General features: G+C 46.4%; 1 protein-coding gene across 4 annotated transcripts in view; it reads left to right on the top strand.

The window, feature by feature from the left end:
• The window catches only part of LOC115530886 (receptor-type tyrosine-protein phosphatase epsilon), a 53,532-nt gene extending 30,948 nt beyond the window's left edge, over positions 1 to 22,584 (top strand). The window contains exons 3-22 of one of the 4 annotated variants that reach the window (XM_030339702.1): positions 2,874 to 2,951; positions 3,861 to 3,975; positions 4,879 to 4,952; positions 7,137 to 7,181; positions 9,303 to 9,439; positions 11,569 to 11,659; positions 12,567 to 12,643; positions 12,783 to 12,819; positions 13,179 to 13,276; positions 13,933 to 14,052; positions 15,246 to 15,409; positions 16,332 to 16,467; positions 16,887 to 17,036; positions 17,419 to 17,512; positions 17,730 to 17,806; positions 18,381 to 18,515; positions 19,032 to 19,157; positions 19,881 to 20,032; positions 20,551 to 20,686; positions 21,559 to 22,584. In XM_030339702.1, the coding sequence (XP_030195562.1) occupies positions 2,879 to 2,951; positions 3,861 to 3,975; positions 4,879 to 4,952; positions 7,137 to 7,181; positions 9,303 to 9,439; positions 11,569 to 11,659; positions 12,567 to 12,643; positions 12,783 to 12,819; positions 13,179 to 13,276; positions 13,933 to 14,052; positions 15,246 to 15,409; positions 16,332 to 16,467; positions 16,887 to 17,036; positions 17,419 to 17,512; positions 17,730 to 17,806; positions 18,381 to 18,515; positions 19,032 to 19,157; positions 19,881 to 20,032; positions 20,551 to 20,686; positions 21,559 to 21,633 (2,112 nt within the window). In that variant the 5' untranslated portion in view covers positions 2,874 to 2,878 and the 3' untranslated portion in view covers positions 21,634 to 22,584. Of the gene's footprint in view, positions 1 to 2,873; positions 2,952 to 3,860; positions 3,976 to 4,477; positions 4,770 to 4,878; positions 4,953 to 7,136; positions 7,182 to 9,302; positions 9,440 to 11,568; positions 11,660 to 12,566; positions 12,644 to 12,782; positions 12,820 to 13,178; positions 13,277 to 13,932; positions 14,053 to 15,245; positions 15,410 to 16,331; positions 16,468 to 16,886; positions 17,037 to 17,418; positions 17,513 to 17,729; positions 17,807 to 18,380; positions 18,516 to 19,031; positions 19,158 to 19,880; positions 20,033 to 20,550; positions 20,687 to 21,558 lie in introns of those variants that run through there. The other 3 variants (XM_030339703.1, XM_030339704.1, XM_030339705.1) reach the window with 3 other exon arrangements.
• Positions 22,585 to 24,680: the final 2,096 nt, after the last annotated feature.

The raw sequence follows: 24,680 nt of genomic DNA, 5'->3' as shown, positions 1-24,680 counted from the left end.
AAAGAAAAGAATTTGGAAAAACAAAAAATCTCGGGGCTTCCCAAGAACTGAGTCACACATCTCCTATGACACCCTGTTTTAATTAAGGCTGTTGCTAGACACACACACACACACACACACACACACACACACAGTCACACACACAACACTTATGCCTGTGGGCAACACTGTGACCTATGTTACACGATGAGTAACTACCGGAAATGCAGATATGCAATATATGGCTTGCATGATGATTGGCTTGTGCTGGAAGGAGAGGAGACCAGAGGAAAGGAGACAAGGGGAGAGGGAGTGAGCAGACATGAATGTCAGACAGTGAATCAACCGATGACAGCCACAAAGACCCCTGAGTGAGGCGGAAGAATCATATATTAAGCTATGAGAGGGAGAGAAAGAGGAAGAATCATATTCTTAGCGATGAGAGGAAGAGAAGAGAAGAGGAAGAATCATATTCTTAGCGATGAGAGGGAGAGAAGAGGAAGAATCATATTTTTAGTGATGAGTGTGAGAGAGCGAGAAGAGGAAGAATCATATATTAAGCTATCAGTGAGAGAGAGAGAGAGAGAAGCGGAAGAATCATATCTTTAGTGCTGAGAGATATCTCCTTGCTGTGAGAGAGTGGATCTCCCCAGTGAGCACTCGGCTATCTGAGAATACTGTTAGTAAAAAGTTAGTAACAAATTAAATAATGGTATCTTAAGTTTTATAATCGGTTGATCGGGTGCAAAAAAAAATCAATTAAGTGCAGTACACATCATCATATGTTCCGAGGATCCGAATCTTTAACATGTTTGTTTACTTTGTATTTAAAATATATCAATGCAGAAACTCTTCAAATGGCCGATAACCTTTAAGAAGTAATTGTAACTTAGCTCTCTCAGCATCCCTCAACATAATTAAATATCTCTGCATCAGCCTTAAGTTAATATCTTCGCTTAATGCTCAACGTAACTTAATGTTTCTGGGAGATCCTGAACATAATTCAATATTTCTGCAAACTATTTACATTTTAACTATAACATTTACACAAAGACACATGCAGAGAGCCATCCGTGTGAAAAAGGGAGAGGGGAGAGGAGAGAGACGAGAGGAGGGAGGAGAGAGGAGAGGAGGGAGAGGAGAGGAGGGAGGAGTGGAGAGGAGATGGGACGGAGAAGAGATGGAGTAGGGGAGAGGAAGGGCAAGGAGAGGAGAGGGGGGGAGGAGAGAGGAAGGAAGAGGGGAGAGGAAAGGGTAGTGGAGGAGAGAGGGGGAGGAGAGGAGGAAAGAGGGGGGGGAGGATTGGAGGGGAGTGAGGAGAGTGGAGTGGAGAGGGGGAGAGGAGAGGAGAGAGGTAAGGGAGGAGAAGGGAGAAGAGGGGGGGGGAGAGGAGAGGAAGGGAGAGGGGAGGAGGAGATGAAGAGGGGAGGGAAGGAGAGAAGGAGGGAGAAGAGAGAGGGGTGGAGAGAGGAGAAGGAAGAAGAAGGGGGGAATGGAGGAGCGAAGTGAGAGGGAGAGGAGGGGGCACAATTAGAATCCTCATCTAGATTCTGTGTGGAAGGACACGATGTCGGGGTTTATTAATCGCTTCAGGAAATATTATTGAACTGAACCTTCTGCTCTCTCGCTCCCTCTCTCTCTCTCCGCCTCTAGTCTGCGTTCACATTCCTCTGGAGCCCTGGATACGTTACAGGACGACACACACACACACACACACACACACACACACACACACACACACACACACACACGGGGGCGCTCTCAGCACACAGTATCTCTATTGACTACGCTCTGGTCTGCGCTTTGTTGTCGCTGCAGCTGCAAAGCTGCACAGGAAAACACACACACAGCAGCAGCAGCATGCGCACACACACGTTGACACACAAACACACAGCAGCATGCGCACACACAAACCCAGTAAGACCCACAGCGGCAGCAGACACACACACACACACACACACACACACACACACACACACACACACACACACACACACACACACACACACACACAGAGAGCGCGCAACATAGCACATATACATGCATAACAGTCACCTACATGTTTTGGGTGTAGCACACAGTATGCACCACCAGTCCTTTGGGTGTGGCGGACAGTATGCACCACCATTCTTTGGGTGTAGCTCAAAGTATGCACCACCAGTCCTTGGCCTCTGCAGTACGTTTAACACTTAATTTGAGCCTAAAACGCAATTGTTTATATCGATCGGTGTCTTATTCATCCAAAGAGCGTGCCTCAGATCAATACTCTCTGCCTCTCTCCCCCTCCACTGCATTCTGACACTCGGAGACCCAGAGTGGACGCCTGCGATATCCTTGTGTGTGTGTGTGTGTGTGTTTGTGTGTGTCTGTTAATTTAAGTCATAATGTTGATTTATGTCATGTAACTCATCCAATTTGGTATGGCTAGTTGGGAATAAATGACTGTATGTAGAATATTTAATATCTTCCTCAATTCATATATACTTTATATATTAATATAAATATTCTATTCTAGTTTGTTTTCAATTTATATTAGATGAGTAAACATGAGTCAACCTTTTTTAAATCCTAATGCTTGACGGTGGCGCCCTCTGGAGGATTTATTTGGAACTGATATTCATTGCGGTGGTGGTAAAGAGGAAGTGAAGCATGAGTTTTATTGTGAACTCTGCCCTGCTGAGCACAATCCTGAAGTCATTTCTCCCCAATGTGAAACATGCCTGAGATCCATCAACGGCGTCTGTCCATAACTCGACCGTCTGTCTATATTCCCCAGTCCTGGTGAATCTGTGTCCACCGTGTCTGCCCTGTTAAGTCAATATCCGTCTCCAATCTCTATTCTCCAATTATATGCTCATGTTTATATCCCTCCTTTCTTTGTCTTTTGTTTGCAGACACAATGATCCCAGTTTTATTTTTGATGGCAACCACGGTAATGTCCAATAACTCAACCACTGGAAACAATACATCAGGTAAGCGAAGGCCACACCCCCTCCCCATGCGCTGGTGACACAGCTAATGCTAATGCGATAGCCGCGGCTGCAATGCCTCTCGCTGACCTCAGCCATTTAAAGATGTGTTTATTGTGTCTGTTCAGCGATGGCGTGTGTGTCATGCATGTGTTTTTGGTGTGTCAGACAACAGCCCAGTCCTGTTCTGGCGATGGAGGGAGAGAGAGGGAGAGGGAGGGAGAGAGAGAGAGGGGGAGAGAGAGAGAGAGAGGGAGAGAGCGCGCAGGGGTGGGAGAGAGGGAGGGAGGGAGGGAGAGGGAGGGAGGGAGAGAGGGAGAGAGAGCGCGCAGGGGTGGGAGGGAGAGAGTGCAGGAGCGGGAGTGACAGACAGACAGACAGACAGTCAGGGGAGGGAGAGAGAGAGAGAGAGACAACGAAGGGGTGTCAAAAACATTTCTAAGTTAGAAGAATTCTTGGTACACACACAGAGAGCAAACCTTGTCATTATTATCGGATCACAATAAACATCAGCCATGCGGTAGACATTGTCATCTTAGGCTTATTGCGCCGTCCTGTCAACACACGGAGGGGGGGGGGGGGGGGGGGAGGGGGGGGAGCCCTGCTGTGCAGCGGTCGGAGCCAGTCAACACTCTCGGGGCCCCCCCCCCTCTCCCTCCCCCACATCCTCCCCCATTCAGATCCATCTCCTCAGACTAAACAGTGCAGAAGCCTCTCATTAACTCAGTGCTGTTGTAGACCTGAGATACGGACACACACACACACACACACACACACACACACACACACACACACACACACACACACACACACACACACACACAGAGCTACAGTTGTGGACTATGTTCCGCTAACCAAGCCTCTCTCTCCTCCCTCCTCTCTCCTCCCTCCCTCCCTCCCTCCCTCTTCCAGCACCGACCCTGAGTCCGACCACCAAAACCCCCACCACCCAGACGATCACCATAGTGGTGGTGCTCTGCCTGCTGCTGCTGCTGATCGGTGCCCTGTTGGCATGGTACTTCCTCAGGTAAACCCCCATCACCACCACCTCCATCACCAGTACCTCCACCAGCTTCAGCACCAGTACCAGTACCCCGCCCACAACGATGAAAGATCCGGGGGGGCGGCGGGGGGGGGGGGGGGGCTACCGAGAAGGTGCGCCACAGAGCCAGTGGGTGTGTGTGGGTGGGTATGTGTATGTGCATAGTTTGGTGAGCGTGTGTGAGTTCTGGTGAGTGGGTTCTAGTATGTGCGTATCTATGTTCTTGTGTGTGCGTGGGTGTGTTCTGGTGGGCATGTGTGTTCTGGAATGTGGCTTCTCTTGAATGTGGGTGGGTGAGTGTGTGTGTTCCGATGTGCGTGTTCTGTTGTGTGTGAGATCTGGTGTGTGTGTGTGTGCGTGTTTTCTTGTGTGTATGTCTGCATGTGTTCTGTTGTGTTTGTGTATGTGTTCTGGTGTGGGTGTGTGTTCTGGCGTGGATGTTGGTGGGTGTGTGTTCTGCTTTGTGGGTGTGTGTTATGCTGTGTGTGTGTTCTGCTGTGTATGTGTATGTGTGTGTGTTTTCTGGTGTGAGAACATGCTTGCTATTTAGTCATTGAGGCGGAGTCCCCATTCAGGAAGTGCTCTCTCTCTAACTCGTACGGTTCAAACTGAAAGCCCAGTCAGTCAGTCAGTCAGTCAGTCAGTCAGTCAGTCCGTTAGTCCGCCAACACTGGGAGCCAGGAGCCAACAGTTTTACTGCCGATCCCAGGACCTAAGAAGTGTTGTTGCTTCCTGCTAATCCCGCTAATGAGAAAGAGCGGCTTTGCAAGCTTCAGATGGTGAGAGGAGAAAGGTTGCTGGAGAAGCATGCAGTGGATATCAGCCCAAACTACTATTCAGCTTTGTGTCTTGAGTTTGAACAGTTGTGTTGCGCTTCTCCTCCAACAGGGGAAGAAACCAGCGAAAAGCAGCAGTCACCACGGTCGTCAAGAAGGTACCCAATGGATTTCTGGAAGAACAAGGTGACACTGTGCTCCTATTGTCCCGAGAGAGAGAGAGAGAGAGAGAGAGAGAGAGAGAGAGAGAGAGAGAGAGAGAGAGAGAGAGAGAGAGAGAGAGAGAGAGAGAGAGAGAGAGAGAGAGAGAGAGAGAGAGAGAGAGAGAGAGAGAGAGAGAGAGAGAGAGAGAGAGAGAGAGAGAGAGAGAGAGAGAGAGAGAGAGAGAGAGAGAGAGAGAGAGAGAGAGAGAGAGAATCATCGCCTAATTGGCTGACACAGAGCAGGAAAACAGAAGTCTGATTCTGGTGACAGATAGCATTGTGTGAAACCTACCCATACCGCGCCTCAATGTCAGCTCGGCTGACTTGCGGTTTTTTATATTAGCTTCCTGTCGGTAAAGCGCTGCAACTAATCACCATATGTCGTCTCGTATTGGCAGAGAGAGAATCGTGTTCAAATGAGCAGCCAGCCCTCTGCCGTAGCACGCAGTGAGTGCAGAGAGGCCGCCTGTGAGCTTCCAGGTTTCAGGTCTGCGTTCCTTCCTGTGTGCACCAGCGGCGTATCGCCCGGGACAGGAAGCGCCTACGAGCCCCCGACACCGGCAGCTCTCTAGGAAGCATTTTATCAGCACACCAAAACAATGGATGCACATAACAGATGCCCCCCCCGCCCCCCACCCAATCAGCTCGCTGCCGTGCTGACAGTATCGCCACCCGTGGTCAGAGGGCCTGAAGGGCAGGATAGCGTTAGGGAGGCGGGAGACGTACCAGGACGTGTGACTGGTCTCTCCAGGGGTCTGGAGGGACCAGGACGTGTGACTGGTCTCTCCAGGGGTCTGGAGGGACCAGGACGTGTGACTGGTCTCTCCAGGGGTCTAGAAAGACCAGGACGTGTGACTGGTCTCTCCAGGGGTCTGGAGAGACCAGGACGTGTGACTGGTCTCTCCAGGGGTCTAGAAAGACCAGGAAGTGTGACTGGTCTCTCCAGGGGTCTAGAAAGACCAGGATGTGTGACTGGTCTCTCCAGGGGTCTGGAGGGACCAGGACGTGTGACTGGTCTCTCCAGGGGTCTGGAGGGCTCCGTTCTAACTTTGGAGGGAAGATGGGATCCTATTGTTTTTATCCCTTCCTCTTCGATGTTAAGGAGGATTTAATGTTTTCTTATCCCTATAAACTGCGACGTTAAATAAGGCTTCTATGGTCTTCATCTTTGTCCCTTTAATGTTAAATAAGGACTCATCCCTTTATCTTGGATGTTAATAAGGAATCTGTTTTAATCCCTTACTCCCCAATGTTAAGGGTGTGGGGGGAGAGTATATAGGACAGTCGGTTAAGGTTGGACTCAGGGCGAGGTGGGGGTCAGTACCTCTAATCCCTACCTATTCTGGGCCCTCCTTTACTTTTAGACATGTTCTGGTCCATGGGGCGGCAGTAGCTCTAGAGGTAGAGCGGGTTGGCTGGTAACCTGAAGGTTGCTAGTTCGATCCCCGGCTCCTCCCAGCTGACGGTTGCGATGTCCCTGAGCAGGACACCTCACCCGGACTGCTCCCGACGAGCCAGCTGTCGCCCTGTGTGGATGACTCTGCCGTCTTTTTGCGTATGAACCGTCGCGATGGATAAAAGCGTCTGCTTAGCGCGCTAAATGTAAATGTCCATGGCTGTCGTCGTTGTCGTCTCCGTGCTTCTGCATCAGTCTAAAATGTTAACGTGCATTTACCAAATTAGTGTTGATTGGCCAGTGAGCTGACTGGCTGGCTCTGTCGCTGTCTGAGTGACTCTGACTGACACTCAGAGAGGGCCGACAGGAGACAGACAGGGCAGGCAAAAATAATTATGGTATTTTTGACTGCCCACCGGGATTGGTCCCAGTATGTCGATGGCCAGTACACCACTGGTAACCATCTTAACCCTGAGACTGAAGGGGGCTCTCCTCTCTATGTATTCATCCAACCGTATGATGCTTTGACTGTTAAAGTCTGAGCCCTGAGGCGGGACTTTCCATCCTGTTAGTTACTTAGTTAGTTTATATATTGTCCCGGTGGCACGTGCTCTCTACTGCAAAAATGAAGGTGTTAAAATGCATTTTTGCATCTTAAGGCATCACATCCTGTTCGTGTGTGTTTGGGTGTGTGGGTATATGTGCTTCTGAATGCATGCATGTTTGTGTGTGTGTGTGTTTGCGTGTGTGTGTGTGTGTGTGTGTTTTTAGAATTTGGATACAGCAGTGATACGGTATACACCATTCTCCCATCAGGTCAGATATTCACGGTGGTGGTGTGGAGAGGGGTGCTACTAACCCTCGCCTGAGAGATCTGGCCTCCTTTCTCCTTTTTATATGATGGTTCTGCGGTCTAACAAACAGGCTGGTGGTGCTCTGTATCATACTCTCTGTAACTCACCCCTACCAACCCACAAACCAGGGCTCTTCAGGCTTTGGCAGTGTTTCCATCCTCTGATCTTTTATCCGTTCTTCTTTAGACATCTGTATTCCAACATGTGCTGACCTGTGGAGTTTGACGTGGTGCTACTTTGATCAGGCCTCTGTTTCCCTAGAAGCAGACCAACACCATAACCGTATATTCCATCCTAATCTTTTAGCGTTCTTCATTTGAGCTAGAACCCAATCGTTTCATGCATGAATAGTTCTGCTGCCAGTTCTGCGGTTCTTTCTTCTTCATCGGTAAAATTTAACCCTCAACTCATCACCTTTTTACGAGTGACTGAACCCCTCGGTTTCAACTGGAATTCATACACTTAACATTTAAATAATTTGTTTCGGGCAACTTTGTGATACGGGAGTTATAATGTGCATGAAATACGCCAGACCGCTGCAACACGTCCACACGACAGTGTCCCTTGGTCGAGACATTGAAGAGACATCCAACAGGCACTTCTGCGTCGGAAAATGACTGCGTTCGAAGCAGTGTGGAATATTCACGTAGTGTTTTGGGGAGATTTTACTCCTGTTTCCTCGAAATTATTATTTCAGCAAGACTTATTTCAGTAACAATGATAAAACGGCATAGATTTCTTGGTTGACGATCATATAAAACATATTAGCACGTTTACAGCAACTAATAAAAAACTTTTGGGCTCACTCTTTAAGACTAAGGCCCCGTCCACACGGAGCCGAAACGATTGAAAACTATCCGGTTTCGTTTTATGCGGTTCAGGATTATCTCCATAAAGACGAGTCATGCAAAACCACATCGAGCTGTAGAAACGCTGTAGTAATTATTCAAGGCGCTGGTTCTTCACAGAAAAAGTGGAGCGCATCAAGCCTGCGCGCATACAGCCTGCGCGCTGTATACAAACAGCGCGCAGGCTGTTTGTATACAGCCTGCGCGCTGAATACAAACAGCGCGCAGGCTGTTTGTTTTCAGCCTGCGCTATATATGAAGGAGATTCAACCATTTTAGGACCGGCCTTGTGTTGTTTAGACCAATCAGAAGCCGTCTTTTGGATGTGGTTCAGTTATTCAATATATTAAAAGTGGCACACGGTCACACTTAGTGCATTTAATAACCGTCGCCAAGGGAAACGCATGGCTGCCGTTGCATGTGCGTTGGGAGTTTGTGTGTGGGGGGGATTGTGCATGTGCTTGGGAATTGCTTGAGTGTGTGCGGGTGTGAGTGTCGGACCCTATTGACCCATGGTCCTGCTGAACGTGTGGATTGTGTATGGCGGGGATTGTGAGTGAGTGTGTGCGTGTGTGTGTGTGTGTGTGTGTGTGTGTGTGTGTCGAGCCCTACTGACTCATCGCCTGCCTGTGGTTGCGCTGAGCGTGGGGATTGTGTAATGGTGTGTTCCTGAATCCTCGAACGCCAGACTTCGGAGTCTAAAATCGAAGATCACCCAGCTTTCTTGAGGCATTTCTCGGAGGCACGCCCCCCTTTTTGTCTTCATCTTTCGAAAATCTGACAGTAGACCGAGAGCAGTGATGACGCTCTCAACAAAATGGCTGCGCCCGTGAAGAGATTTTTCTTTTTTTGTATTTGCACCACGTGGGACATTTTAAATGCTCTCACACACTTCATTACATTGCTAATGTATTCCTGTCACCCATTTATACATTGCATGGTCTTGCTGTGCGTGCAATACAATGTAGAGTTGTGTTGTTTGTTTTCGGGCTGGTTTGCTAAAGAGGCTAATGACGCTAACAATAAACAACGGCTAGCCAATTTCATGCCACAATCACAAAGAGGAACAGGAACGCTATGATTGCTCCCGAGACCGGAAGTGACGTCAAACGTGCAACTCGGAAGGCTGGCGTCTGAGGATTCAGGAGCACACCATAAGCGCGCGTGCGTGCGTGTGTGTGTGTGTGTGTGTCGGACCCCCTACTGACCCCCGCCCCCCTGCGGTCCCTCTGCAGAAGGACAGACGGTGGTGCTGCTAGCCAGCCCGCCCGCCCCGGCCGCCGTGTACCACCCCATCCCCGTTGAGCGGCTGGAGGACGAGTACCGGCTGCGCTCCGCCGACGACGGCAAGCTGTTCCGCGAGGAGTACAACGTGAGTGGGACTCGAACCCGCAACCCCCCCACCCCACCCACCCTGCACCCCGCCACCTCCGCTCGCCCGCTGGGGTCCCCTTTCTTACCCTCTTCCGTTCTTTCCTTAATTTGTTCTTTCATTTAATTTGTTCATTCGTTCTTTTATTTAATTCGTTCATTTGTTCGTTTCTTTGTTTCAGTCTTTCTTTCTCTCCCTTCCTTGATTCTTTGGTTCTGTCATTCATTCTGTCTTCCTCTCGTTTCTTTCTTTCTTTCTTTCTTTCTTTCTTTCTTTCTTTCTTTCTTTCTTTCTTTCTTTCTTTCTTTCTTTCTTTCTTTCTTTCTTTCTTTCTTTCTTTCTTTCTTTCTGTTTTGTTCTATCTTTCACTCACTTCTTACCTTCTTTCTTTCTGTTTTTCTCTTGTTTCTCACCTTCTTTCTCTTGTGCTTTCTTTCTATCTTTCTCGCCTTTCTTACCTTCTTTCTTTGTCTTTCTTAGACTTTAACTATTTTTTTTCTATCTATCTCCCCCTTCTTACCTTCTTTTCTTTCTGTCAATCTTTTTCTTTCTCGCGTTACTTACTTTCTTTCTTTCATTCTCTCTCCCTTCTTACTCTATTTCTTTCTGTCTTTCCCTATCCCTTATGTTCTTTCTTTCCCTCTTGTTCTTTCTTCTTTCTTTTCAGTCTTCCTTCCCTTATTTCATTCTTTCATTATTTTTCCTGATATCTCTCCCCCACATTATTTCCCTTTTTGTTTTACCATTCTTTGCATCCTTCTCTTCTACTTTCTGTCCATCCTCTTGTTACTGTTTCCTCTCTCTCTCTCTGAAGCCTGGTGGGGTAAGGGCTTTTGCGCTTTTGGGCTTAAAATAGAAGAGTTGTCACGAAAACTTTGGGGCTTTTTGTTTTATGACACACACGTATGTGACAACTCCTGTCTATTTTTACGACTGTGATTCAATAACTCAAGAACCCAAAGCGAATGAGTAAAGTACAAAACTGCTGGAACACAGACCTCAGAAAGCTGAGGTTTGCATCGGTGGGTCGGTGGGCTGAACGACAGAGAAGGGGAAGTTCAGTGAGTCTGTTTTGTGGCCTGCAAATGGTGCCTTTGTGTGTGCAGTGTTTCCCCAGAAGTTGGAGGGGGCTCCGTTTCAATTCCATTCAAAAAGCTTTATGGCACGACCATAATGCATTATTTATCTTTGTTTTCTTTCCCTAAGAGAGTTTTCTACTTTGTTAATGCATAATAATTAAAATATATATGTATTAAAATAAATTATAGATATTTCTTTTTATACATCGGTAATCAAGGCGGGGCCCGAATGTTGTTAAGGCAGCCGTCTTAACCATACAGTGCTGGGGGAAACACTGGTGTGTAGGCAACGGTCGATACCTACCGATTGACATTGAAATAAAAGCTATTTTATATGCTGATACCTTATTTAACTTTACAATACTCCAATGCTTTGTTGTCTGTTACTGATTTGTCAATCAGACGAATGCCTTAACACACAGCGGTGTTTATATTAGTCAGCAAATTAGACTGGTTTGTGGTCGGATCTTACACATTAATATTTTCATTGTCAAAGCTAGCTAGAAAGTTTGCTTTTGGAGTGTGCTTTGATACAATTCAAATGCCGACCATCCCTTCGTGAGAACGGCCTAGCTAGCCTGGCAATGCTCACTTTAGCTTCCTCAACGGGGCTAAAACATGCAACGTGATCACCTTTCAGGGGAAACTGTGTGTGGTGACTGAAGCTAGATTACTTACTCACTTGAGCTTAATGGTACGTTCAGTGTAGCTACATTACAGCTCGCTGAGGCCTCTGGAATCTCGGTTTGAGTCAAGGTTTTATTTAAGTGTCGTAGCCTTCATCATTGCACTCCCATGCCTATTACATTAGTTCACAGAGAAAATAAGTGACAGGGCTACACATGGAAGTACTTCTGTTCTATGTAACCGATTTAACAGATAGTTATATATCGATTGTGCAAACAGAGGTAGAGATAGGGTTGCAAATCGCAGCCATCCATCCATATTTTCCACATGCAGCTGTGTGTGCGCCATGGTCCGAACACAGTGACCTGTGTTCTATGTCACTGGGCCGTCTTAGTTCTAACCGCTGGGCTTTCTGTGCTGCAGTCGTTGCCGGGGATCTCCACCCAGGGAACCTGTGAGGAGGCCAACAAGGAGACCAACAAGGAGAAGAACCGATACCCCAACATCCTTCCCTGTGAGTCACTGCTGTCCTAGAGCTGTCCTGTATAGGTGGACAACTGAAGCCTGTCCGCTTATATAATGGACTACTATACCTGTTCTCTTATGTGTGTGGATTACTGCAGCCTGTTCTCTTATGTAAGTGGATTACTATAGCCTATTCTCTTATGTGAGTGGATTACTATAGCCTGTTCTCTTATGTGAGTGGATTACTATAGCCTATTCTCTTATATAAGGGGACTACTATACCTGTTATTTTATATAAGGGGACTACTATAGCCCGTTCTCTTATATAAGTGGATTGCTATACCTGTTATTTAATGTAAGTGGATTACTATAGCCTTTTCTCTTATGTAAGTGGATTACTATAGCCTACTCAATTATGTTAATGAATTATGTTTCCTGTTCTCTTATATAAGTGGATTACTATACCTGCTCTCTTATGTAGGTGGATTACTATAGCCTATTCTCTTATGTAAATGGAGGAATACTATCATACTCTGCTAATGGAAGTGTGGACCTACTAGTATCTTCTGTAAGTGCACTAGCTTACTATCTGGTGTAAGTGTTTATGAGCCTCTGCTGGTCTGAGTGCATACAAGCCTCTGCTGGTCTGCTGGGACCTTTAGACCTCAGAGTTCAACACTTCCAGGTAAACACAGGAGTCAGCCTTCCAGACTTGACTTATTCTGGCCCCGCCCATGAGCCTGATGGATTTGGCCCAGCGTTGATAAGGAAATCCAGATGGCAAAACTCAAAATACTGATAAACGAAATAGGACCGCTTTAGGTTCTATGCCAAACGTCTGAAAGTTTGTTGAAAAAAACAACAACAGGATATTGTGAAATCTTGTTGGTCAGTTTGTCATCAAGAGGTGATTTGTGTAAGGGAGAAAGGATCTTACTTTCTTATTTGTTCTTTAGTCGACCACTCCAGAGTGTTGCTGACCCAGCAGGAAGGAGATCCCTGTTCGGACTATGTCAACGCCTCGTACATTAATGTGAGTTCTGCCTCAGATTTCACTTACTAAGCGATTTGTGTTGTATTTTTATAGTAAGAGAAATCCCCCTTTTAAGTGATGAATATACAGGGATGAGTCATGTGTTAATATTTTTTGTGTTTTCTGTGGATGTTATTAGGGCTACACAGAGGAGAACAAATTCATTGCTGCACAAGGTACGAAAAAATATTGATATAAATATTTATTATAATTAATACTATAAATCTTATAAATACATATATTATAATAAATTATATACTTTTATTTCTTTATAATTGATTAATAATAATAAATAAATAATGTTTATTTATTTATTATATATGTATTTATTATAAATAAATACATATATTATAATAAGTACTATACTTTTTTTAAATGGATACATAATACATAATATAATTATTATAAATAAATACATATATTATAATAAATAATATACTTATTATAAATAAATTATAAATAAATAATTATTATAAATAAATCTACACTTGTTGTATGAGGTGAATCCTTGAGGCTATGTGTTGGTGTTCCTCAGGACCCAAGGAGGACACTGTGGTGGACTTCTGGAGGATGATCTGGGAGCAGAAGGTGGCCACCGTGGTCATGCTGACCAACCTGAAGGAGAGGAAGGAGGTAAGAGCTCCCCTTGATTAAGGCTCTTCTTTATATTTTATCTCCCCTAGAATTCAAATGTTTTTCTGGTATTGCATCAACGTATTTAAATAATCAATCAAATGACTCAATTCATGGGAGCTTATTTCCAAACAGATGCGAGTGTTTTTATACAGAGGTGATTTACTGCCTGACCCTAAACATATTGTGAAAACGATGAATATGTGATCATAAAGGACAAGCAGAGGAACTAGTTCAGAGCTATAAACACAGAGGAGACCTTTAAACCTCCCTAAGCCCCCTGCTGGACTGGGCATGCATTGCGTCGTGTAGCGTCGAGCCGTTTGGAAACACTCCCTCTAATAATGAGAGCTACTACACTGAACACGTCTGACTCACAGCAGAATGCGTCAACGCGTCCCTCTATACCCCCTCTATGCCCCTCTATACCCCCTCTGTGAGGCAGACTATTCTCGTCCTTTTTCTCTTTTAAAAAGAGGCGTCAAAAACATTTAACGTCAGCGTTAATGAACCTTTAGTTAACGACCATGAAAGCTAGCGTCTCGCTCTCCTCTGCATTGACATCCCAGTGTGGAGGCTAACCGACATTCCAACTGTCGTCCCTGGTTTTCCCGCTTTGTCCAACTGTTGTCCCCCGGTTTTCCCGCTCTTTCCAGGACAAGTGCTACCAGTACTGGCCTGACCAGGGCTGCTGGACCTACGGGAACGTCCGTGTGGCCGTGGAGGACTTCACCGTCCTGGTGGACTATACCATCCGCAAGTTCTGTGTGCAATATGTAAGTCTAACTAGTTCCTTGGTCCATATGTAAGTCTAACTATTTCTGTGTACAATAGTAAGTTTAACTAGTTCTGTGGTCCATATGTAAGTCTAACTAGTTCTGTGTACAATTATGTAAATCTAACTAGTTCTGTGGTCCATATGTTAGTGTAACTTGTTCTGTGGTCAATATGTTAGTCTAACTAGTTCTGTGGTCAATATGGTAGTCTAATTAGTTCTGTGGTCCATATGTAAATGTAACTAGTTCTGTGGTCAATATGTTAGTCTAACTAGTTATGTGGTCAATATGTTAGTCTAACTAGTTCTGTGGTCCATATGTAAGTCTATCTAGTTCTGTGGTCAATATGTAAGTCTATCTAGTTCTGTGGTCCATTATGTAAGTCTAACTAGTTCTGTGGTCCACATGTTAGTCTAACCAGTCTTTAACCTCTATAACTGTCATGCATTTTACTTTATTTATTTTCACTAATGTAACAAAGGCCCATGTTTCAGTCGTTATAGTTTGTTAGGAACGACATAGTTTCAGCTTCATTGGAGGTCAAAAGTATCGAATTTAGCGGAAGTATAATAAGTGATGTGCAATCTAATCTCGCAACAAAAAAGAAGGAAGCAGTATTCTGTGGAGTAAGCAAAACAAAATACGGACAACATGATATGTATATATTAGTACTGTCAGTTAAACGCGTTATTCATTTTTTTTTTTTGGGCTTAAAACAAAGAAGCAGTAACCCGAGTGCTATGTTCAAGGCAGTATGTTTGTATGTTCATCGTTTAATTGCGCTATAGGCTTTTTTTTTTGTATCGTCCTGTTTTTCAGTATATGCCAATGTTGTTATCAATAAAAAAACATTTGCACAAGGCAAGCCGATGCACTTCTCCATGTTGATAAGAGCATTAAAATGAGAAAAATTAATGGGACAAAGAAATCAAGGGATATTTAGCATAGAATTTTTTTTTGCAATTAATCGTGAGTTAACTATGACAGTAGTGCGATTAAATATTTTAATCGCTTGACAGCACTAGTATATATTCATGTATTTTATTCATGTTGCTACACATTAATATGACAGTCTGTTGTAGCACCACTCCATTGCTCCTGTGTGTAGCAGGGTATCCCTGTTGTAACCAGTCTGTTTGTTACACCATGTCCGTTGTAACACCACTCTGTTGTCCGTTGCCCCCCGTGTGCAGCAGGGTAATGACAGCTCCAAGACCCCACGGCTGGTCACCCAGCTGCACTTCACCAGCTGGCCCGACTTCGGGGTCCCCTTCTCCCCCATCGGCATGCTCAAGTTCCTGAAGAAGGTGAAGACGGTGAACCCCTCCTTCGCCGGCCCCATCGCCGTCCACTGCAGGTACAGTAGGCCCGTGTTCTGGGAGGTACAGTAGGCCCGTGTTCTGGGAGGTACAGTAGGCCCGTGTTCTGGGAGGTACAGTAGGCCCGTGTTCTGGGAGGTACAGTAGGCCCGTGTTCTGGGAGGTACAGTAGGCCCGTGTTCTGGGAGGTACAGTAGGCCCGTGTTCTGGGAGGTACAGTAGGCCCGTGTTCTGGGAGGTACAGTAGGCACGGGTTTAAGCAGGGATGTTTTGCTGGCACTTAATGTACGCCCTTATCGTATGTGGTACGTCCTGGCACTTAATGTGCGCACTTATTGCATGTTGTACGTTCTCGCACTTAATGTGCGCACTTATCGTATGTGGTACGTCCTGGCACTTAATGTGCGCACTTATTGCATGTTGTACGTTCTCGCACTTAATGTGCGCACTTATTGTGTGTTGTACGTCCTAGCAATTAAAAATAGTGCTTTGGATTGTGTAGCACTTTATCCTAGCTATGTTTGTTGTATACGGGGAATGGGTTTCTCGTCTTTCTCTCGTTTACCTAGTGATTGTTATTGCTTGGCACTTATACCAACAGCAATATATTGTTTCTCTTTCTTCTGACAAATGTACTTATTGTAAGTCGCTTTGGATAAAAGCATCTGCTAAATGCCCTCAATGTAAATGTAAATGTGAAGATGTGTGTGCTCCCTGATGGGGAAGCCTTTGATCCCAGTTCAGCCTTCCCAGTGTCCCACGCTGTCCTCTCCCCTAATGGGACAGCCTCTGATCCCAGTAAGCCTTCCCAGTGTCCCACACTGTCCTCTCCACTAATGGGACAGCCTCTGATCCCAGTAAGCCTTCCCAGTGTCCCACACTGTCCTCTCCCCTAATGGGACAGCCTCTGATCCCAATAAGCCTTCCCAGTGTCCCACACTGTCCTCTGCCCCCCCCCAGTGCCGGAGTGGGCCGGACGGGGACCTTCATCGTGATCGACGCCATGATCGACATGACGCACGCCGAACAGAAGGTCGACGTCTTCGGCTTCGTCACCAAGATCCGGGAGCAGCGCTCCCAGCTGGTCCAGACCGACGTAAGCAGGTTCAACTTTATCGACATGTTCAGTGGCTGACAAACAGAATTGGACTCCATTGTGAATCTGATTCATGTTCCTATTTTTTCTAGTTTGCATCTCACCAGGATTTAATAGTATGCTTATATCAGAAAGATATGTAACAATAACGACCAGATTTGACTACTTACCGGTACTTTGATAACTAACAAGTCCACATTTTCTGTGTGTATACATGTGTGTGTGCATGCATGCATCTGTGTGTGTGTGTGTGTGTGTGTGTGTGGGCGTGCCTGTGTTTGTGTGCGTGTGTGTGCATGCATGTGTGTGTGTGTGTGTGCATCTGCATGTTTGTGTTTGTGTGCATGTGTGCCTGCGTTTGTGTGTGTGTGTGCGTGTATGTGTGTGTGTGTGTGTGTGTGTGTGCCTGGCTGCCTCAGATGCAGTACTCGTTCATCTACCAGGCCCTGCTGGAGTACTTCCTGTACGGAGACACGGAGCTGGACGTGTCATCCCTGGAGGGCCACCTGCTGAGGCTGCACAACACCCACGCCCCCCTGGACCGCGTGGGCCTGGAGGAGGAGTTCAGGGTACCCCGCCTCTCTCGGGATCAGGGGGGGGGGGGGGGGGCTGAATCAAATATTTATCCATCTATTATATCTCAGTATTAATATTTAGAACTTAATAGACCTTCGAGGGCCTGGGAACCAGGGGAAAGAACACATTACTGTCCATATAATAATACAATAGGGTTTCAGTTCTGTATATTTCAGTGAAAATGAGAGCCTGGTCATGTTACTGTTCTTTCTGATTCCGTCCTGCGGTTTCAGAGCATTCAGGTTCAATTCCCTTTTTTGAACCTCTCTGAAAACACAAGTAAAATAATGAGTACCAACCTGACGGACAGGTGTGTATCCATGACGATGACCGTATCCATGGCGATGACGGTGCCTCTTTGTTCTCTCCAAACAGAAACTGACCAACATGCGGATCATGAAGGAGAACATGAGAACAGGGAACCTTCCAGCCAACATGAAGAAGAACCGGGTTCTGCAGATCATTCCCTGTAAGACCAGAACTGGCTCTCTGCATCCTATCCTCCTATCTCTTCAGGCTCGCTTTTAAAGTCCAGCTCCTCTCCTCTCCGTCCCTCTCTCTGCCTCCTCATTCTATGCTTTTCAATGTTTTGATGGGACCCTTGTTAATATCTATTTGATCGGATCCTGCCAAAGTAATGATGAGCAGTGTTGAAGTTCCTGTCTGACCTCTGACCTCTCTTCCAGACGACTTCAACCGCGTGATTCTGTCGATGCGCCGGGGCCAGGAGTTCACCGACTACATCAACGCCTCCTTCATCGACGTACGTCTCTTTATCCGTCACGTTTTAAATGCAGTTCGGACTGTTGTGCGCATTTTGATGTTGTTCTGTATAACAAGAGGATTTAGAGAGATAACAAAATTTATCTTTTTAGGCAGATAGGTTTTATTTACCTTCACCTTATCAATACAAAAAAATTAATAATAAAAACACCTATTTTATTCAAAGGCTGTAGCTGCAGGAAAGAAGTTACAAATTGAACCACAGGGGAAAGTGTTGGTTAAAATCCCCTGATTCATGTGTTCATAAATCCACCAAAATTAAAATGTTGAAAAAGCAGCACAGTTCATTTTATTTATGTGTTGGTGTGTTTGCGCACGTACGTCTGTGTGTGTGTTTGTACATCTGTGTGTGTGTCTTTCTGTTTCACGGTGTGTGCGTGTGTGTGTGTGTGTGTCTGTCTGTGTATGGTTGTACATGCCCATGTGCGTGCGCGTGTGTGTCTATGTACGTGTGTGTGTGTGTGTGTGTGTGCGCGTTTGTCTGTGTTTATGCCTGTGTTCCTCTGTCTGTGTGTGTATGGTTGTGTTAATGTGTGCGTATGTGTGTGTCTCAGGGCTACCGGCAGAAGGACTACTTCATCGCCACCCAGGGCCCGCTGGCCCACACAGTGCAGGACTTCTGGAGGATGGCCTGGGAGTGGAAGTGTCACTCCATCGTCATGCTCACCGAGCTCCAGGAGAGGGAGCAGGTGAGTCAAACTTCCACCGCTACAGAGAGGCTGGTCACACCGCCTCGCAGGACTTAAGACACTGATCCCAGGGGCGGTACTGGGCACGGGCGAACCGGGGCGCCATTCTTTCATGACGTGTGGGGGGTCGCCACGAGCAGTTTAAAAAATATATATCATCTGCGCTGTGGTTTTTCTATGATGGATCATAACATTGTGTGGGGAATTGGCATATTGGCGCCCCCGCTGGTTGCAGGCGCGCCTGCTTGTTGAGAATGTGCCGCGCACAGACGGACTGAAACCGCCACCGAAGTCCGTAGGGTCATGAGACATGTGAGGAAGTCTCGCCCGGGGCGTAACTGGACGCAGAACCGCCTCACTGAAACGTTAGACACTGAAAATATAGGATTTAGATAAGAATCTCCATTGAATGTTTACTAGCAAGGTTTGTCCAATTTAAATGGAATTTGTAGATGTGTCATTTGTTAAAGGTGTGTTGATGAACGTGTGTGTGTGTGTGTGTGTGTGTGTGTGCAGGACAAGTGTCTGAAGTACTGGCCCTCGGAGGAGTCGGTGACCTACGGCGACTACACGGTGGAGATCAAGGCCGACACGCTGTGTGACGCCTTCAGCCTCAAGGACCTGGTACTCACCTACGGCCCGGTAAGAACGTGTGTGGGTGTGGTTGTGGGTGTGAGTGTGGTATACAGGTTGTATGTTACACACTGTACTGTACTGTGCAGTGTAACACTACAACCATCCCTGAAGATAGAGAAAACGTACATTCTCGTCTGTGTTTGTGTATGTGTGTGAGTGAGAATGTATGTATATACATATATATATATATATATATATATATGTATATTAATTTTTACTTGTGTATATATATATATATACGGTACATATAAAAAATATATATATTTTATTATTCAAACACAAATGCATTTTTCAGCACATAGAACTGACATTGCTTTGCAGTTTCACTTTATTTTTTTATGCTAATCAAAATGCTCAGCAAAAAAAAGCATAAAAACGAAATACCTCTTCTACTGCTCTCATCATCCTCTTCCTCTTCCTCCCCCCCCTCCTCCCCCCTATCCTCCTCCTCCTCCTCCCCCCCCTCATCCTCCTCCTCCTCCTCCCCCCCCTCCTCTTCCTCCTCCTCCCCCTCCACCTCCCCCCCTCCTCTTCCTCCTCCTCCTCCCCCTATCCTCCTCCTCCTCCTCCTCCCCCCCCTCATCCTCCTCCTCCCCCCCCTCCTCTTCCTCCTCCTCTTCCTCCTCCTCCCCCTCCTCTTCCTCCTCCTCCTCCTCTCCCCCCCCCTCCTCCTCTTCCTCCTCCTCCTCCTCTCCCCCCCCTCCTCCTCCTCCTCCTCCTCGCACCCAGGAGAAGCAGACGCGGACCATCAGACACTTCCACTTCCACGGCTGGCCCGAGATCGGCATCCCGGCCGACGGCAAGGGAATGATCGACATCATCGCCGCCGTGCAGCGGCAGCAGCAGCAGTCCGGGAATAACCCCATCGTGGTGCACTGCAGGTAACCCCCCCCCTGGGGGTAACCCGGCCTCAGGGGCGGGCCACACCAGAGATGATCCGGAACATTCCCTGCATCGGGGCCGGTCACGTGAATGGGAACAGGGAACATGCAGTCTACCCAAGAGATGTTCCGGAACATTCCTGCTTTGGGTCATGTGTGAATGGGAACAGGGAACAATATTCAGTGTAATCCTCAACCCCAATTTGTGTTTTTGTTTTTGCGTGTGTGTTTGTGTCTGTGTGTGTGTTTCTGCCTCTGTGTGTGTGCCTGTGTGTGTGTGTGCCTGCCTGCCTATGTGTTCGTGTGTGTGTGCCTGTGTGTGTGTTTGTGCCTGTGTCTGTGTGTGTTTGTGCCTGTGTGTGTGTTTGTGCCTGTGTGTGTGTGTGTGTTTGTGCCTGTGTGTGTGTGTGTGTGTGTGTTTCTGCCTGTGTGTGTGTGTGTGTGCCTGCCTGTGTGTGTGTGTGTGTGTGTGTGTGTGTGTGTTTCTGCCTGTGTGTGTGTGCGTGTGCGCTCTGCAGTGCGGGTGCTGGTAGGACAGGTACGTTCATTGCGCTCAGCAACATCCTGGAGCGGGTGAAGGCGGAGGGCCTGCTGGACGTCTTCCAGACGGTGAAGAGTTTGCGCATGCAGAGGCCTCACATGGTCCAGACCGTGGTAAGTGCTCCCATTGGTCCACCACGACCCAGGAGGGGAAGGGAGGGGCGGGGCTAGAAACCCAACAGAAACACAAGACGCCCTGGCAAAGCGCGTCAGGCTTTGAGAGCGGTGTGGCTGTGAGCTCAACCGGGAGATCAGACGGGATTAACGGGGAAGTGAAAATCAATCCCAGCAGACGCAGAGCTCTGGCCTTTGCCGAGCTGCCGGGTGGGGAGGCGGGAAAAGCCCATAAAAGTGGAGGTCGGGGCGCCCTGCCCTGGTTGACCAGGTAGAGCGCGTACCGTTAAGGCTCAGTCCTTACCTCGGCGATCCGGGTTTGATTCCTGCCTGGGGTCTTTTGCTTGCATGTCCGCCCCTTCTCTCTCCCATACCTTCCTGTCCAGCTCTTCACGAGTAAGGCTTAAAAATGCAAAAAATTAATCTTCAAAAATACAAATAATATATAATAAAAAAGATCTACCCCCTAACATGTGTGATCGACCCCTAACACGTCTGATGGACCCCTGACATGTCTAAACTCAACATGCCCCATCTCAAGCCCAGAGCCCAAGGCTCTGACAGGGCAGGCTCAAATGAATGTGCAAATGTCAGAAGTAGACCCGAGTCCTGTTGGGATCACGACCGAGCCGCTATGCGGCCCGTTTCAACATAATGATTATATTGTGATGATTCTAGCTGTTTTTGTCACGTTACAAATTAAGCTAAATCATTTTGTCAGATTTTTCCCTTCACTCCATTTGAAAATGTAACAATGGAGAAAAATGACATGGAAACACGCTTTTGTACCTGAGCGATGGTTAGTGCAGGTTTAAAGCATGATTCAGAGCTTCAGACCTCCTGGCTGAAGTCTCCTCTCTCTGTCTCCACAGGAACAGTACGACTTCTGCTACCGGGTGGTACAAGACTTTGTTGACATCTTCTCAGACTATGCCAATTTTAAATAAGACTTGCCTTAAACATGCGTTTGTTTCGTCCTTTTAATGTGGATTTCTAATGGCTAACCGTTCCCTAACTGTCAGATGATCTATTTTGCTATGCACTTGTTCCCCTGTGCCATGAACTAAGCGCTCCGTCCTATGTGTAACATACCGCCTGGATGAACGTTGTACATGCTAAAGCCATTAATATTGTTATTATTGTACATTTCACAACTTATATATTAATTATTGTTTTACCAGGAAAGTGGTGTGCCTGCGGCATCTCCATTTCAAACCGTGTTGTATGATAACTGTTGTATTATACAATATGTTGTATGATTAACTTCTTCAGTGCCATGTTCGGTGGCGCACTGCCATCGGAACAGACCTGTAGCTATTGTAAATGTATTTATATTATATCGTGTTATCAGTGTACCTTTCATCATTTCGCATTTTGGAGTACTTTTGTTTTTTTTATTGACACTTTTATTTATATAAATGTATATTCTTACTTATCGATGAGCTACTTCTAAAGTTGGAGTGACGTCGACCGACGTGGTTTTGTTTTTTGGGTTTGTCTCTTTTTATTTATTTGTTTTTAATCCAGTTCGATGCCCATGTTAAATGTGACGCTCCACGCGGTTGAAATGTTCGTGATATGACGTGTGTGTTGCGCCACCGCGACATCCAGAATCGACTTTTACTGACACGGTGAAACTCCACAAACAGATTCAGGTATGCGACCACTCAAGTCTTAATATAGAGTATTATGATTATAAGAGAAAAAGAGAGATTTTGTACCTCAGCAATCGGACCATGCCTCACGCTCATGAAGCTCATTGGAATGCTGCTGCGTGCTTCAGTGTCTCCGGAGACCATGGAAAGTATTTTGCTAAGATGACTGCACATTTAAAAAGCACATGTACCCAGCCTTTTGCCAACAACTTAGAAAAATAAAGATGTTTATTGGTCGCTTCATTTGTATTCCAGATTTTGTGTGTGTGTATGTGTGTGTGCAATTATAGCCTAGGTTAATTACCATATACATGAAGCAAACCATAGCGTTTTTTTTGTAAACGTTAAACAAAAAACAACTCGTCAGCGTGTTAATTTAGTTTAATAATTCCTGGTGAGAGAGAGACGGACTGGAACTACCATACTAGGTAATTAGCATAATGCTCATTAGCAATATACCAATTAGCGTAATTCATTCGACGCCTCATTGTCTGCTCCCGTATGCGGACACGTGCCGCCCCATAGTGGGTGTGATTACAATTACACCTACATAAGACTCCAAGCTCAATTACGTAATTTGATCTGACATATGGTGTGTGTGTATGTGTGTTTCAAGGCGTATTATAGGAATTGGTTTGAAGCGAAGAGATAACCGCCTTCTGCAGCGCTGTTTCCTCAATGTGCTCAGCGGTATGGAAGGCGGATCCATTAGGTGTGTGTACAGGTGGACTGACTGTCCTCTCAGTGAGTTTGAGGTGCAGGTAGAAATATAAAATTCGAAGAGGCTGGATGGATTGTGGTCGCGTAGCCTATAATAGGCTGAAGCAATATCTCAGGTAATCGGATTGGGGTAAAGTATACAGTCGAGACAGCAGGCTTAATATAGTAGCCTATTCAAAGACTTTATTATTATTCGTTAGTCACACCCGCATTCGATTTTGTGCGCCAAAGTGCTGATGTTGCAGACTCTGTACGCCAGGCTAACGGGTCAAAGTATTAAATGCTGGGGAGATTCTTGCAATGCATTTTCTATAACTAGTCGCGGTTTCAAACAAAAACGTATCTTTCGACATGTGTTGTGTAGACTGCTTCAACGGCCAATGGGCCATTTTATAAGCGAGTCCAGAGACCTGCGTGAACTGAACTGCTGGCGCCAGCAGAGGGCGGTGTTTCCTCGTTTCAGAGGAGCCTTCGTCGGTCCAATCCTTCCTTTTTCCATCCACTCTTGCGGAGGTTGTCGTGCCTTCTTCCTTCAAAGGGTGAGTCTCTAAACGAGGTCGGACAGACCTTGCATGCTCATCAGTATATTGTGGCGACCACGGGCATGGACGCCGGTCCCGAGTGCCGCAAAGGATCCTGGGAAGGGTCTGACTTCTATTAGTTTGACCTTTCAGCGCCCTCCTGGGTCCTTTGCGGCAGAGACGTGTGTGTGTTGGTGCAAGGGTTGGGGTATGTCTTGGTGGCGGTGTGTTTGTGTAGTTCGCATAATCGCATTTCCGACACCGGCACCGAGATGTTCAGTTGATTGTTGTGTTGTGTTTAAGTTTGTTTAGAGAGAGAGAGAGAGAGAAAGAGAGAGAGAGGTCATAATATTAGCGTACAGTAGGCAAGAAGCAGGCCAGCACCTATCCACAGTAGGCCAGCACCAGCTGACAGTAGGCCATTGTATCAGCCTACAGTAGGACAGCACCAGCCTATAGTAGACCAGAACCAGCCTACGGTAGGCCATGGTACCAGCCTACAGTAGACCATGGTACCAGCCTACAGTAGACCATGGTACCAGCCTACAGTAGACCAGCACCAGCCTACAGTGGGCCATGGTACCAGCAGTATCAGTTGTTTGGAATTAAGCATTTTTCAGCTCGATAACAGGACAGAAATGTATTCTTCAGAGTCACATGGTTCTTGTTTTTTGTTTCATAATGACTGTTTGACATCATTCTGTATAATTATTATTTTTCCTTAAACCTGACGAGACAACTTATTTGTCCACACAAGGTGGAAAATGTGTCACTGCCTTTTGAACACACTGTAATACAGAGTCAGCTTCCTGAGTTCAATACTACGGATGAGGAACTAAATGAACAGTTTCACATCCAAGTGAAAAAGGAGGGAAGGAGGTAGAACTAACATCAGTAATGATCAGTCTATACAAGCTCTCTACCAGAACGGGGTTGGAACTAAGATCAGTAATGTCTGATCACAGTCTAGACTGGTTCTGAACTAGGAAGGGGTTAGAACTAACCTCAGTAATGATCAGTCTGTACCAGGAAGGGGTTAGAACTAACCTCAGTAATGATCAGTCTGTACCAGGAAGGGGTTAGAACTAACATCAGTAA

Source organism: Gadus morhua, chromosome 18 (assembly GCF_902167405.1).
Source record: "Gadus morhua chromosome 18, gadMor3.0, whole genome shotgun sequence".
Classification (NCBI taxonomy): Eukaryota; Metazoa; Chordata; class Actinopteri; order Gadiformes; family Gadidae; genus Gadus; species Gadus morhua.
This window is presented reverse-complemented; position numbering and strand designations above follow the sequence as displayed.